Source organism: Netta rufina, assembly GCF_964035555.1.
Source record: "Netta rufina genome assembly, chromosome: 1".
NCBI classification, from domain to species: domain Eukaryota; kingdom Metazoa; phylum Chordata; class Aves; order Anseriformes; family Anatidae; genus Netta; species Netta rufina.
The window spans coordinates 149,899,289-149,915,996 of record NC_140123.1 but is presented as its reverse complement, the minus strand read 5'-3'; the positions used below and the strand labels follow the sequence as shown (position 1 = coordinate 149,915,996).

The following is a 16,708-nucleotide window of genomic DNA, read 5'->3' as shown; positions in this document are numbered from 1 at the left end:
GCTCATCTGCTGATCCTAAAATGTAGGTGCAGAGACAGCAATTACCAAGAAACTTGTGTTTTCAAGTTATCAAGTAATAAGGGCTAAGGCTGCATGTGGCCTCAGAAAAGTACGCTCCTGGTTATCACCTCAGGAAGAAACCTTGAGGAAGGCCAGCCTTACCCACCAGCCCGGTGAGCTAGAGGAGCCCAGCAAGTCCTCACCAAACCCAGCATCTGGATATCATCCCATCACCTTGACGCTCCTGGGTTAGTTTCCTCTGACAAACCTAAATGCCATGCCTCGACATCACTGCAACCACGAGGCCCAGCCTAGGATTTCATAGGGTCTCCATGTTAGCTTTATGGCTCAATCCCTGATGTAACCTGCACCTAAAGGACTGCTAGTGGGGAGGAGACAGGGCCAGGGGGCTCATGTCAAGGCCTTTGTGTCTGCCCAGCAAATGGTACACACTGGAAAACACCAAAATGATCACACTGCACACAAATTCCCCACTCCTCCAACAGAGGCCATCCACCTTCACGGCCGCAGGCTTGAGGGCTGCTGTTCTGAAGGAAACATCTGACTCATCCCAACCTTGGCACCGCTTTATACGCCTGCGTTGGTTTAAGTTTTCAAGGAGTCTTTGCAAAAGAAACCACCGGCTTACTCCAAATTGACGAAAAGTGTAAAAATGACACTTTTATTTGCATTTCAAGGCTCCCGAAAGTGGAGGTGAGGGCCCCGCCAGCTCTCGCCCTTGGCACTGTGCTGCCTGGATGTGAAGCAGAGCGGGGCTGGGACCCAGGCAGGTTTTTTGCAGGAGAACAGCTCCGGGAGCGGGCTGGCAGCGCCCGTCCCTGCCAAGGCCAGGCAGGGGCTGGGTGTGCCCGTGTTTTGTCGGCGAGCTCCATGTCATGGAAATGGAAACCCTACAGGAAGCCCTCGCCCGTTGGGCTACCGGGGAAAACTAAAAGTCCTGGAAAAAAAAAAAAAAAAGGAAAAAAAAAAAAAAGAAAAAGAGAACCATCAAATCACACTTTCCAGACCTAAATAGGGTCCAGCTTCCCCCGGGTACCCTGCCGCAGGTGCCCGCGCCCCACAGCGGGGCCGCTGCTCGACTCCCGGGGGCTTCGCCCTGCAGGCCGAGGCCTCGCCGAGGAGCTCGGGGGGCGATGGGGCTGAACCGAACCGGGCTGAGCCGAGCCGAGCCGAGCCGGGGCGGAGGGGCCGCCCCCGGGGCCGGCAGGGAAAGGGGAGGGGAGCTCGGGGCGCCCCCGCCTCCCGGCCCGCCCCGCCGCGCCCCATGGTGCCGGCGCGGGGCTGAGGCAGCGGCTGCGGGGCCGGCGGGGCGCTCAGAGCCGCGCCCGCCGCCGCCGGGCATGGAGGGTGCCGAGGCGGCCGCCCCCGGCAGCAGCAGCCCCGCACAGCCCCGCTGCTCCTCCTGCGGCTCCGGGCCCGGAGGGGGAGAGGCTGCGGCTGCGGCTGGGGCTGGGTTTGGGGCTGGGGCTGGGGCTGGGGCTGCAGCGGCCATGGAGGAGCCGCTGGTGGGGGAGGCTCCGGCTCCGTCGCCGGGGCCGAGGAAGCAGCAGGGGGTGAAGCGGCATCACCACAAGCACAACCTGAAGCATCGCTACGAGCTGCAGGAGACCTTGGGCAAAGGCACCTACGGCAAAGTCAAGCGGGCCATCGAGCGGTTTTCGGGCAGAGTGGTAAGGAAGGGGGACCGAGGGGGTGTTTTTGGGGGTCCCCGTGGGGACGGGGCTTCGCCCGCGGGGTAGAAGCTGCCGCGTTTTGGGTGCTGGGGTGGTGCTGGAGTAAGGCATCAGGGCGTTTAAATTGATGTGTTGTTATTGGAAAAAAAAAAATCAGGGTGGCTTGCTGCTCGTGTTTGGCTTTTACACGCGTCCCTCCCGTGCGCGGTGATTCCTTTCCCAAGTGGAAATCCGCGAAACCTGTCACGCTCCCGGCTGTCCAGAGCAGCTCTCAGTCCTGTCAGGATGGCAAACATCGGCCAGAGCCGCCCTCGTGCAGTCCTGCTGTAGCGACCCAAACTTTGCTGACACCTAAAAAAACCACCACGGGGACTGCAACCCCAGCCCCGTTGGTTTTTACGACCCGTCTCACTGCTCGGTTGTGCCGGCTGGCTCGAGGCTTGCAGCAGCCTGGAGGCTGTCCTGCAGAAACTCAGCTGCAGCGTTTCCTAGCACGAAAATGAAGAAACGCACACGTTAGCCAGAGTTATTGGCATTTTCCCTCCGCTGAAACATGTAAGTGCCCTCGGAGGACAAGCGAACGGGAGGCAGGCATCGCGTGAAGGGCTGCCCAGAGAAATAGACGCTTTTCCAAAGAGGTCCTCGCGCAGCTTTTCATATGAAGGAGACTAATTGAGTTTTCACCAGACTTCATCTAAAACCGAGGCATTTCCCTAGTGACATTACAGGTTTTGTCTCACTTGTCTCTCTGTTTCACTTGTCTGGGAGCTCCACACGCACCCAGAGGCAGAGGCAACTGTAAAACAGCAAAAGGAATTGCAGATGCAGCGGCTTTAATAAGAGACATTTACTTTGCAACCGAATATCTTTGTGTCGACAGTGAAAATGAGGTTTCAGCCAAGCTGTGGAGTCATATCATGTATGCTTTCAGTTTATTAGCTCATTTGGAGGCTGGCTAAAGAGAAACCAGAGATGGACATCTCTGCACATGCTCACTCCAAGTATATGATTTTTAAAGTTTGCTGCCTTGGCTGTTTTACAGCGTCAGGCTAACAAAAGCTCCAGGGCTATATTATTTACTATTATTCCGTAAGCAGATAATTTATGAGTTTCATTACGTGATACAGTAAATAAGAGAATACATCCAAAAAATCATTTAAAAAGACTCGACCAATTAAAAAATATTGACTGTATTGTCAATGGGATTTGGTTTTGTGAAGGGTCCTTGCTGAGGAAAGGATGTAGCATGGATGCGTGTCTAAGTTAACAGCGCACCTGTGGTCTTCTTGTCCTTTGCTATTCTCAAGCTCTTCAGCTCTGTAGCTAAAGGTACTTCAGTGATATGGTCTGAACTGAATTTATATGGCTAATGCCACCTCGAAATGGAGAGAGTGGAAATCAAAATACCACTGTGATCTTAGATGCCATAAAAACGTTACACTTGCTCTATCAGCTGGTATGTAGAAGCTAAACAAATCCTCGCAGGGGTGTTAGTTTTATACTACAGTAATATAACCCTTGGCGTGTGGCACTTCATAATTATTAACTAGTCTACAGGCAAGTTGTGGCGCAACGTGTCTGTTTGAACTTTAACATCTGCGAGTGTATGTAAAATATCCACATTTTGTCTGTTTACAGAATAAAAGCTAGTTGTTGGGAATCCAGCCAGACCTAAGGGAGCAGAAAACGCTTCTTGCTTTCTGACGGTTTTCCTGTCTGGCTGTTGCGCTGAGCACTGGTGGCTCTCCGAGGATTGAGACAGAAGCGCTGGCAGGATGACTGCTCAGAGAGGCGCAGAGCTTCCCTTCGTTTTTTTTCTCTCCTTTTCTTCCCATTCCTCTCCTGTGATCTTATTAGTGGCCAACACTGGCAGCACGAGCGAGCAGGTTGGCCTGGCTGTGGCCGTGTGTCCAGCAGGGGATGCAGGAGAGAGCGCTGCAGCCGACACCGCTCCCAGCACTGCTTCCACTGCAAGCTGTCTGACAACCAGCGGCCAGGTAGCTGCAGTCCCAAGGTCGCTGCAGTCCAGCCTGTTGGCTTCCTGTCCTGCTACTGGTTTAGGTAACCATCTTTTCTTTTCTAAGCAGCTGCTGGGAGCTGTATGGTAGCAGATCGCAAAGCTGGACCGTGGAAGCGGCGCTGCGTTCCCAGTCATCAGCCCTCTCCATCCCTCTCCTGCTTGGTCTTTCCACTTTCCTCGTCTGTTAACATCTCTTTTGCTCTATGGTGTTTCGTAAAGATATTTGCATGATTAGCTGGGCTCTTAATGTGAAACACGAGCACTGGGTTTGTTGTCATCCATATGGCAACAATAAACAGCTCATGAGGGAAATAGAAATTGGCAAATGTGAGTTAATGAAGTAAAGCCAAGGTGCGAAGACGGTTCAGTCTGAGGTACGTGTGTGCTCTCCTCTTGTGCCGTTGCAGGATTGCTGTTGGCTAGAATGGAAGTAGTATTTGTTACTTATTAACAGGCTTACAGGTTCATTCAAATTGGTGTAGTTTCTTTGTCTTTCCTCTTAGCTCAGTGAAACGTGATCGTAAAGTTTCCTGCCATAAAGCTCCAGGGTAGCTTGCACGATATGTATGTCGTTTGTTATTGGAAACAACTTAGGTGCATTTGTGTACTAGTTACCAGAGTGACTGCAGACAGTGCTGCGTGCTGCACGAAGCCGTTAAAATAATGCCCACCGCATGACGTACGAGGTGCCTAATTTCGCCAGCAAGATTTCCTTCATTAGTACTGGCTCAGTACGCACCGTGTAACTTATGATATTTTAAATTAAGGCACCTGTTAGTGAGTGTAGGGATGAAGAGAAGATATTTCAGGCCTGTGAAGTGACACTCACGTTGACATTTCTGTGGGTGTTTTCTCCACTTGTCATCTTGCACATGTTAAAGCAAAGAACTGAGCTTTTGTTCATGGTGTGTATTCGGGCTTTGCTAGCCAAGAAATCCCCAGCTACACTTATGTCAGCATTAGATAAGCTGTGCATCGACCACCTCCGGCCGATCCCCTGCGTGGTGTGCGAAGGACGACACTGCTGGGCTCCTCGGTGGCCGAAAGGTTTGGCTGGAGCAAGTTCTTCTTGCAGGATGATTTTCCCCATTGCAAGATCTATGAGCTTTTCTCCCTCTCTTTCCTTAGGCTGCACGAGGGAGGCAATGGGGAGCAGCTGCAGGGGCCTCCTCTCTCCCTTCTGAGCCAGGGCATCTTTTCTTCCTCCTCACCAGCAGGTGGAGGAAGCACTATTCTTCTCCAGCCGCTCCTGCAGAAAGTTAATTATTTTGGGAATTGATGACAAGCTGCAGCCCAACATGAAAAGCAGGCGTGCGGCGCATATTTGTGCGGGTGTGTTACGGTTTGTGGTGCATGCTGTTTCTCTCTGCTGCGCAGAAGTGCAGGTGGAAGGATGTTGCCAAATTATGTTGGTTTCCGAATTAAAATCCAGTAAGAAAAACAAACTTTAGATCTAAACAGAAATATTTTCAGTTGCGAGTCCAGTGAACATCTTTGCTTTGAAACAGCTCTGCTTCACGGTGATTTCGGAGAGTTGTGCAGGGCTTGGAAACCATGTGAGAGAAGCAGATTACATGAAAGCAGGACCTGTGCTTCGCTGCCTTTATTTCTGTGTGTTACTACAAAAGCAAAACATGAGCACCAGCAATGACAGCTCTGTCATGTCAGGAATTAACGCTTTGTCTGCTGCTCAGCTGCTTGCTTGTTGGGGTGTGTTTTTTTAAGGGTTCCAGATAAGGTAAAAGTGTGCTCGTGAGTCGTCAGGGATGGTGGAGCACTTGTCCCAATTCCCTTCCCTGTTTTGCTGATGCTGTGAGGAGGACGGTGGCTGTCCACTGCCTTCAAGTACCTATCACGAACTGAACTCTTCTAGTCAATAAAAATCCATGTTAAAATCACGTTCATGTTGCAAAGACAAACTCCCCACGAACAGAAAATGTTGGTATTCCTCTCTTCCCTCTTAGGTATGTGAATTATCTCACCAGCTTTAATGACATGTTATACTTCCATTTTTTTTCCTGAGAACTGCTTCATTTGGCACCTGGGTCACTACTCCATACAGATTTTTATCTTGATCCTTCAGTATGCATCCTCTGCAGAATGATGTCCAAATCTGAGGCTGTTTATTTTTGTTTATTTGAGACTCTTTGTTGTTCTTATTAGGATGTCTTCCTTTATTGCAGACACCGGTGGAAGTATCTACACAGCACTGCTGTGATGTGAAGTGCTCGTACAGTACTTTGCACAGCAGGATCCTGGTTCGTGAACATGGCTTCCACAGCTATGATAATACACTTGAATAATAGTAACAATGGCTCGTATCATTACCCCGTTTTATACGTGAGAAAGAAAAACTTACAGATTAAAGCCAAAACCATCACAAGTATCAGCTCGTTTTGAGTGCACAACCTAACACCTGATTTTTTTCCAGCCACGTAGTGTACGTAACATCAGGGTCCTACAGATGACAGCCTCCTCCTGCAGAGCTCCGTCACTCTCTCCTTCTGGGCTCTCCCTACCCAGGGCTTTTGTCCTGATGTGACATTCGGCGTCAGTCTCCACTCCCGACCCCTTTGCACTCTGCTTGTGCTCCTGCCTCTTGCTTTGTTCTGCGTGCCAGTGCTGTGACCCGCGCCGAAAGCGCGGCCGTGCTCATGGTGCCGGAGCTGGGAGCTGCCAGTGGGATCCGTGCACCTCTGCAGCCACGTGGGGCCAGGTGCTGCCCAGTGGGAGCAGGGTCCTTGCACAAACCTAGTGCCAAAACCCAACCGTTTGCACGTCTTGAAAGGAGAAAACCGTGCTTTTTAGGGACTCGTAATGTGACCAAATCTGGACACATTTTCATGGTGCTGAAGGCATGTTAGTGAAACCTGGGTTGTCCTTCATAATTTTTTTTATAATAAAAAGAAAAAAAAAGTCATGGAAATTCTAGATCTGGAATGTTTGAAACAGTATTTGGGCTTGCACATGCCTTGTTGTTAATTTATTTGTTACCACCCCTAATTATTATCTGCGAAAATGATTATAAAGGGAAGAAAAAAACCACCAAATTTAATCTAGTGATTAAGTAATCATGGTGAATCATGATTCACCATGAATACTGTAGGTTTATTACAATAGGAGTTGCCACCTGATTATATAAAATGACTTCAGTCTTCACAAAAACACTTGAGTAGCTGAAATGTCAAAGATGAACTTGAACATCGAGGGCTGCAAACAGAAACAGCTGATTACAGCATGCAGGCCATGAGGTGAGAGGCACCTCCAGTCCTTGGAGAGGTGGATTCGTACCAAGGAGCGCAGGTCAGTGGTATAAAAGCTTGAAAAGTCTGGCTAGCCAGTCAGGGGTCATCTGAATGCGTTAGCCTGTCAAATCTTTTACCAAATGAAAGAACAGCATGTTCTTTACGAGCTTTGAATGGGCATCAAGTAAAATTCCTTTGAAGATTTTTGTACTGTCTTACAGGTGAATGAATAACAGAGTCATGAGAAAATACGCTTTTTTTTTTTTTTTTTTAATTAGATTGGACAATATCAGGCAGGTCAATTTCCTCTGCCTCAGTACATCCCATTGGGAAAGGATGCTGCTTCGTACAGAGAAGTTAGGCTAACTGCAGGGGCACGTTTTGGCCTGATACATACCTATTGTGAACCCACTAAATGTGAAATTCACAACAGAATTTGAGCCGATGTTTATAGCACAGCCTTCGGCTCAAAACACTGTAAAATGCCTAAGCATTATTGCAAATGGTTTCAAAGCACCATATGCTAGAGAATGCAACAGAATGGAAATTGCTTGTAGAAAGTCTTTCATTAGATATGGATAAAATATACTGTGTTTTTTGGTGGCATGTGTTTTAAAAATTATTATTATTTTTTAAGAACCACAATGCGGATTTGCCATGTGGAGACAATTATTGTATATACTGTAGTTTGGGGTCATACATGTTGAATAAAACGTGTGGAATGTGCAGTTCTTGCGAGCAATTGTTTATTCTTTGCAGAACTGTAATCGTAGTTAGTCTGTGTTTTGTCTGGTAAATAAATAGCTGGAGAGCCTTTGCTGGGCTGAAGAATCTGGAGGGGGCATGTGGTGGCCAAGCAGCCCCAAGGAGGAATGCCCCAGGTGGGTTAAAAAAGATCACAGAATCAGTCACTTAGGTTGGAAGAGACCTCCAAGATCACCTAGTCCAACCTCTGATACATCAGTCTTCAACGCGGGCAGGCCAATGTGTGTCAAGCCATGATGATCCAAGTGCAGACCGTATGGGATGCATTTCCAGTGCCCACATGCCAAGGATTCGCAAACTGGCTGCTGCTGTTGGCTTTGATGAGGGCATTGCCCTGATCACAGAATCACAGAATTTCTAGGTTGGAAGAGACCTCAAGATCATCGAGTCCAACCTCTGACCTAACACTAACAAGTCCTCCACTAAGATTTAGGTCTCAGCCTCATGTACCATGCTCAGGACCCCTCTATATCTGCACAAACCAGGATGCTGACACCAGAGCATCTCCTCCGTCTGAACAGACATGTTCCTCACAGAAGGACAGTGTTGTCTTCTACACTCTACCTATGTAAAGTGGGACCAAAACCGTATGTTTTCTGCTCCAGTGCCAGCTGATGCTACAGAGAGCATTGGTCTCGTCTCTTGCTTGCGTCCTGCCCAAATCGCCCAGACGTGCACCTGCCACTTTATAGAAAATGCTTCTGGTGTTAGCCCTTGGTGGGTCACTGTACTTGGCATGGCTGGTATGTCGGAGGAAATGTCTCGCATGAAAAGGTCTCTTTGTAAATATGCAAATTACATTTGTCAGCGTTTTCCTCAAATCTCTTCCACCAGATGTGGGTACCATGTGTGTCCACTTAATAAACTAAACTCGAAATAATTTCCACTTTGCTAGATATATGGGGAATAGCCAGGGGGGGCGGGGAGCGAACTACAAAGCAAGGTAAAAACTGCATATGTGTGCTGTTATATTTGATGACCAATTCATTAAAGCCATAAGTGTATCCAGGCTTTCAATAGTGTTCTCCTGCTGTTGCTTCCTGCACTCCCTGGCTACAAAATCAGTCTCTATGGCTCTCATTTGTCTTACCCACATGAAAGACTTTGAGCATCTGCAAGTTATGATTTGAGAAGTATCTGCTTTTAAACAGAATGTATTTATCACCATGTCTTCACAGGCAACATGGTACATTGTATAAATTAGAGGATCCTAGACCTTTGAACACTAGGGGGCTGGGTGAGATATTCCATGAGTCGACGGTGTCTGGCCATCCTGATCAAACATCCTGGACCCACACCAAAAATGCCAGATGTTCAATAGATGTGGGGGCCCTCCTGTAACCTTTGCTGCATGTTGCACTGGGGGATGTGGGGAGGGGGCGAGATCGTAGCCATCCATTGCTCTTACGCTGTTTTAATGCTCTCATATATTTTCTGTTTCAAACTGAACACCGTGAACCAACCCTCAGTTCATCCTGTTAAGCCCATACACAGTATTAATACTTTCAGTGCCTTAACTCTCCGAAGGCAGGTGGGATTTGCTACTAGCCTTGGTGCTTTACAAGACATCAGCCCTTAAAACTGTCACTGGCCCAAGGCTGGTTGCAAGTCCTGGATCTTGCTCAAGTGTGACTTTTTTTTCAGGCTCTGTTCTTGCAGACAGAGGAAAATAATAAAATATTTTAATGGGTGTTTCCTTTAATTTAAAACAACAACAGCAACAGAACAGCAACACAGCCGCTTTGGAAAGAGGGAGGGGTTGGCATGGCTGGTATGTTCAAAATACTCTTGGCCATCTCTGGGTACATGCAAAATCTCAAAACAAATGCAGGTCTTGCAATGTATAAGTTATTTGAATGCTACAGAATCCACTCCAGCAGCTCCTAGAGACTAGCCCAAAAATGTCTGTAAGAAGACAGCGCAGGTTGCTCCAGTTAACGTGTGACCACCATCAGTCTTGGGCTATCTCCTCAGCCTTCCCACCTCCCTTGCTGCGTTTCCATTTCACCTCAGCTCCACTGATGACACAACCCTCTCCTCATCCTCCTCTTCATCCCAGCCACCCTCCCTGGCCCCACGCAGTCTGTGCCAGGCCCAAGTAGACGGGGCAGCCGCAGAGGGATGAAGGCACGTTGGTGTTAGGCCACCTGCGATACTGGGTGGTGATGGGGAGGCTTCCTGCACCGGGCTGGCCATCTCTCTGCTAAACCCAGAGCCCTTCAGCTGCCCTGGCCCTGCTGCTGGCATATGGGACGACTTAAGCAGAATCGCTGGAGGAGCCAAATGTCTTTGTTCTGAGGTCTGGCTGCTCGAGGGGCTTGCAATTATGCTAATGTCTCGCTGTGTCAGAGAGCTGAGTCAGCGTGTTTGGGTTTAAGCAGCACTGCCTTGGAATAAAGACAGTAGTTAAGGGATATTAAACTTAAATAAAAATCTGTTGTTTCTGTGAAAAGATACCATTGCATGGCTAAAATTTAGCCGTTCATGGATGGATCAGAAAGATATGGGCCGTGACGTAGATGGAAATCACAGAGCCCACATATCATGTTTCCCATGCAAACGAGGACATTTCATCTCTGTTACAATTTCTAATCTCCACAAACTCCCTGATGATGAATGATATCTCCCTTTATTTTAGAGACAAATCTAATTTAAGAAGTGATCATGAGTATTTTTCACGGTACTGACCACAAGAGTTAGCAATGAAGGTTGGATAAAAATACCTGCTCGAACCTTGTCGTACTGAACAAATGTTCCTTTTTTTAATAAAAAACAAAAAAAAAAAACAAAAACAAAAAAACATTTGGCGTAGGCAACAGTGCTTTGTTGTCATTGATACAAGAAGATTAAGTCTTTCGCACACACATTTAACAGGAAAAGATGGCAAGGCATTTATTAAAAAAAAAACAGCTCTGGAGGCAGGAGTTTGGGGTTGTCATTTATTTGCTTATTTTTGCCATTGTGTTCTGCGTGGATCAAACCTGGTCACTGCTCATGTGACATTTGGCTGGGATGGGGTGCGAGTGCCACCCCGCCACCAGTTATCTGGAGAGCTTGAGGGACGCCTGGTGTGGTGGTGTCCTCAAGCAGGACCGTGGCTCATACCCAAATACTTCAGCATAGGCAAAATAAGTCTTTGGTGGGTGAGCACGGGAGGGTGCAGCCTCTCTGGTGCTGAGTGCTGCAGCACCACGCAGCCTGGAGCATGGGAGAGCTGCGCAACAGCACAAGGCAAAACGCCTGCAAAACCTGCCAGAAGGCAAAGCTGCTGAGCAGAGTATTCAGCACTCATTAACAAGCAGGACATCTGGGCTGCTATCCGCACTTGACACTTCACTTGTGATTGTAACTGTCAACTGGATTTTGGGGGGAGCTTAGATGCACTTCTTAGCAATTTCTACCATTCCCTCGGTTCTGATACCAATCAGTTTGGCTTGGGCCTAGCTGACCTTACAGGGATACAACCAAGAGGCTTCCACATTGCCCTCTCATTTTTAACCAGGCCTCTACATGAGTCATGCAGTGTCCTTTACGCTATGCTGCCTTTTCCTTTCGTGTAGTCAGCCTTTCCCTTATCTCTGTTTCTTGCTGGGCTTTTGCATGCTGTTCATCACCCGGCTGTCGGAGCACCTCACAGCCTGCCATAGCCTCACCATGTCTCTGTCAGTACGTAGACTCACTCTGTCCATTTTCCCAAAGAGGAGATGAGGTGATATCTGCATTTTGGTGCTGCACCAGCTTAGCTGGGCTGGGTGGGCCAGCCCTGTGCTTCAGGCAATGCCCGTGGTGGGTGCAGTAGTGCCAAGCACAGGCTTCCTTCCCTCGCAGTGTTTACTGCCCTTGGGTGCTGAAACGGGGAGAAATACAGAAGCAGGCCTCTGCGGGTCCGTCTCCTGCAGGGGTGCATTGCCATAGCTTGATGCTTCGAGCACCAAGGGTGTTGGGTGGTTTCCCTCAGGTCACCCAGCAGGTCTGTGGCAGAGGCACAAAGAAACCGAGGTGGGCTACAGCTTCATCACTGGGCCGGGCCTGGCTCTTTCTTCTGTGTGTACAGCCTCTTCTGCCTCAGAAAGGTGGCTCATTGACCAAGGTCCTCTTGTCATGGCTGCGGTCACACAGCAGAGGGGTTGGTGACACTTTTTCCAAAGCCTTCCAGCTGCTGTGCCTTGGTGCTTGGTCCCTGCTGGGTACCACAGCAAGTCCTTTAGAACCGGGAGGAGCACGGGCCTTCAGCTAGGCAGCACATCGTGCTTACATCTGGGCCAGGGACCAGCCCTCTTTTTCAACAACAGGATTTTTTTTCTGTGTACAATTTGAGAGCTTTCTGCCAGGTGAAGCAAGTGTATTCTCCCGGTTCATCCTGTCTGGCATCGCATTATGACAACACAGTCTAATGGGACCGATGAAATGCTTCGTTGTGGATTGCCTGTCACTCGTGAGGAATTCGTCAGGGAAAGGAATTTCATTCTGTACTTCAGCCTCCTTCCAGCCTCTCTCGGATGAAAAGAAAACTCCGCAGCCGTGAATGTAACTGGTTATCGTTATTGGATATCATTACTCACTCACTTGGAGCGTAAAACAAAAACTCGCATCCCTTGTGATGTCGTGGGTGAAATGCTGCTCTCGGTTACATTAACACTGTTGTAAACCGAAGAGTAGAATTTGGCCCTTTGTTTCAATTGAAATAGTTGTTTAACACAGGCAAGGACTAAACAATGCACTTGAAAGCAATTTGTGTTATTGTCTGTAGAGCAGAGCTTGTATTTTATGAACTGGCTGATCATAAAGACAGCATAAATCATGTAAAGCATTCTCATTTACTTTTTCTTTCTTTTTTCTTTTTGCAGATGGGGCTTGTAGAGTAGAGTTGCAGTCAAATGTCTGCTCCAGGATATTTTAGTTGAACTGTGTGAGTCCATTAAACAAATGTAATGGCTTTTTGGAAAGAAGTGCTGCGTGTTTCAAACCAAATGTTTTACATAGAGAACATCTGGGTAGCGCTGGGTGTTTGTATGTAGAGCACATCAGACAGCAGCCTTAGTGAGCTCAGCTGGGAGGTTGCCTGGGATGTAGTTGTAGGATATGACAGTTCAGTTGTTGTAGGGAATAATTCCTATGAAGTATTGCCATAAACCGAATGTTTGGCACAAACAGCTCTATCTTTGTTTTACTGCACACCCAAGTTATTCTTCTTATCTACCCAGCAAAACTCTAAACAATGTTTAAACAATGCAGTAAATGTTGGCACCTCATGAGCAGCAGCGTGCCCATTAAAGCAAGCTTGGAGAAAGCAGCGTGAAGGGGGAATTCGGCTCACTCTGTTTTCAGGGATTCCTGCCACAGACAACGCGGCGTGAGTGAGTGATGAATGCAGTATGTGCAAGTGCTGTGGAGGGTTGAGCTGGAAGTGATCGACGGTACAGTGGTGTTGCGTGCTGTTGCTTTGAGGAATGTGAAGACGCAAAACCGGTGATATCCACACAATTAGCCTGACATTAAGGTTTGTTGGGGCTACTGGAAGAACTTGAACCTAACTTGAACCTAAATTAACAAGCCCGCTTTTATTTTGCGACATCAGAGGTGCTATACTTCCAGGAAATGTAGGAAATGTTGAAAAGAGTTTTATTTGGGTGTCTGTTCTTAAATTATTTCTGCAGTTTAGCTGAGGAATGCACGGCTCAAATGAGATGAAAGTTGTAATTTCCAGAGTAGCGATGCAGCTTCCCCTTTCAGGATTGTTTAAGTAAAAAGTTAAACAAAGTGGGTTAGGCAGTCTTTCGCTCCGGTCCCTTGTGGACAGCAATTCACGTTGTGCAGCACTGCTTTAATAGTTCTGCTCGGTACGACATGATTTGTGGTATTTGCTGCGATGAATTTCTGGCCTGAGCAGCGTGAGAGGGAATTGCTCCTCACTCGGAGGAAGGTGGTACATCCAAGTCTGTGCGAAGGTCGCTGGCAGGGTGAAGCGGGAAGCCTGCGCTGCTGCTGCTGCACTACCTAACAACTTCGCTTTTGGCACGGGGACCCCAGAAAGCCGAGTGCTAACTCTCCCTCGTTCGACCGACCCCAGCCAAAGCGCAGGCCAAAAAAGGTGTTTGTGCGTGTTGAAGAAGGGGGCAACAGTCCTGGAGATCGCGCAGGCTGGGGGAGTTTGCCAAAAGCTTTCCATCCCTTTCTTTAAAAATAAACGCAAAGCGGTTTGCTGCTTCTCCCCTCCAAGGTTAACGCTCCCCATAACTGCTTATAACAACTGCCTGTAGTTTTGCACTTCTCTTGTAGCAAGCTGGACTTATGCTTTTAAAGCTGCAAAATTGCATGACAGCCAGCCACTTCTTGGTAGGAAAGCGTAATTCAGTTCTCCCCATCACGTCTATTCCAGGCCCTGCTGGCTGTGGGGAGTGAGAGTGTTCCTGTTCCTGTATTATTCCCTCCACTGAGCCATTAGGGTGGCCCTGGTAAATTACTTCTGATAAATAAAAGGGAACAACAGGAGGTTTCTCTACCTTCAGGGGTATAAATATTTCTTAGAAATCAGAGACGGATGGGGAAGAAATGTTAGCAAAGTCCTTTCCTCCCTCTGTAGCAATTCCACCGCCTTCTGTCATAAATTCTAGGAGGGTCCCTTCCAAAAAGGGACCATTAAATAGGTAACATCCAGCCTGGCCAATGCAATACTGGAGCAGTGCTTTTACAAAAACAAATTTAATACTGCAACGTGATCTGCAAGGCCTGGAGCAAAATAACCTGGGTGAGGCTTGATACAAACGGTTGCCAATCTTTTTGTTTTCCAAGAGTATTTTTCCAGATAGGATGTGGGTCTACGGTTCACCAGATTCCCACCAGGAAATGTTTATATTTTGGTCCTTCTTAGAATTTAGTAAATTATACAAGATGTAGGTGCTTCTAAGCTGATGGTCTCATGTCGTTAACCCTTCCAACTATGCTGTTTATACACCTCCATGTACCTTCTGTGATACAGTCTCAATGGCCCACCATCTTTGTGCAACGAATGCTTGCTCATTAATGATAATCCAAAGCTTAAGCTCTAAGCTCAAGGTTAAAGTCTCTGCATGCTTCAAAATTCCACCAAAGGTTATTTAGGAACTTGAGGTGGTCAAGCAGTGTAGCACTGGGTGTTGGGTTTTGATTAGCGTTGTAGTACCTGAAGGACATTTCTTAAAGAAAGAATCTTCTCAAGTTTTTCATATCCTGTTGGTGAAATAACACTTTCTTTCTCCTTTCAATTAACTCCTAGCTTTCTTTGAAGGACTGCAGAACCAGGAGAGCAAAATTAAAGGATCCGCACAATACCAGGTGACATAGCATTTGTGCCAGAAGGGATGTTGTAAAGATGTGCAGAGCTCTTAGCAGTTCTGAGGCTTCCCTGAACTCACAGACACTTCAGGGAAAAGGAGAGAATAAGCTGAATTACATTTGTTTACCCACGACTTCCTCAAGCAGAACTTACCAAGTGAATGAAAATGCACTGTCAGGTGGCTTCTTGGAAAAAAAAAAAAAAAGTGTTGTAAAAAAGTGTTTAAACAAAGTCCAACTTCTTTCCTTGTTTAATGTGAATTACAGCCTTGCAGTGATATAGCACCTTTCACCTAAACATATGCAAAATCACTTTGGAGACTCTGGTAACTGCTCAGGTTACCATTATTTAGCAATTATTTAGCAGCACGTTGCAATAGTCTGCAGCAGTTGCTTAGAGGTTGTGAATATCTCCATTTCCAACTTAAAATATTGGGAGGAATTGCAGGAGACTGTCCATTTCAGACTGGAAATAGATCCAGGCTCTGGGGCTTTTTACCCCTCTTCTCAAGAAAGTCATAAAGGGCTTTTTCTACAGAAGTAGCCAGGATCTTGGTTTTGCATTTCATTCCCAAATCAGTGCCACGAACAGTGTGCGCTCCTACTATGGAGGATTACTTCAGTGTGATTCACTGCTTATTCACAACTAAAAAAACAACTTTGAATTAAAATCCCTCTCTGTTGCCCCAGGTTAGCATTTTGCATGAGATCAGCAGCTTTGGTAGCTGTGAGATCAAGCCTCAAATGAATGTGAGATCTATCTTCCAGTTTTCGGAGGGGGAATCTGTAATATCCATGTAACACTGAGAACAGTAAACTTGGGGCTTGTGAATTCCTTCACTCCTCTTTAACCTGACTCGCCAGTAATTTAATTAGTGCTAACCAGTCTGCACACTGAGTTGCAGAAGTTAAAAGACCGACACATGATTCACTTCCAGTGACTTTTCCTCTTTTGCACATGTGCTGGATGGAGCTGCACTGTATTTGGAAGTTGATCAATAGCGATTGCACAATTCTAACCTTATTTAAACTATGATATAAACAGACATGATAGAAACGGATGCTACCAGGTTTTTTCCTACTTATAAGTGAAGTCAGATTTTTTATTTTTTATTTTTTGGTTCCAACAAAATCGTAACCTGGAAGAAAAGCAGTTAGACTTTGTGTAATCCCAATGCAGTGTAGCATTTGGCTTTTGTAAATGTGGAAGCCAAAAATAAACATCTGCTTGGCAACTTCACCAGAAGTTAACTATAAATGCAGTTTTCGTCTTCTCAGCGAATGTGGCATACAGTGCTGGTTGACATCTATTAAGGAGGAAAGATCCATAGCTGAGGTTGCAGAGCTTTTTTTTTTTTTTTTTTTTTTTCTTTTAATTACAATTAGGAACCTCCACTGCAGCAGGAAAATCCCCACCCAAGTTTCTTTCCAGATATAATACCTTATGTGCCAAAACATTAACTTTCCTTGAAAGTTTGGAGGTAGCTGGATGGGCTATTTGTGAGTTATTAGATTTTGGAAAAGAGATGGTCTTCCATCAGTCTGACACGACAACCACAGCACTTTATCGTGGCCATATTTTTCCCAACTTTCTGTAGTACTTCAGAATTAGATTGTGAGTCTGTTCTTTTGCAGAGCAGGTTATCAACATGTTAAAGTGTTAGGTATTG

The 16,708-nt window shown here is 46.9% G+C and overlaps 1 protein-coding gene across 1 annotated transcript in view; it reads left to right on the top strand.

The window, feature by feature from the left end:
- The first annotated feature begins 1,359 nt into the window (after window positions 1-1,359).
- NUAK1 (NUAK family kinase 1) overlaps window positions 1,360-16,708 on the top strand; it is a 47,991-nt gene continuing 32,642 nt past the window's right edge. Inside the window, exon 1 of the mRNA XM_084284996.1 lies at window positions 1,360-1,691. Coding sequence (XP_084141122.1) covers window positions 1,362-1,691 — 330 coding nt within the window. The 5' untranslated portion in view covers window positions 1,360-1,361. The remainder of the gene's footprint in view (window positions 1,692-16,708) is intronic.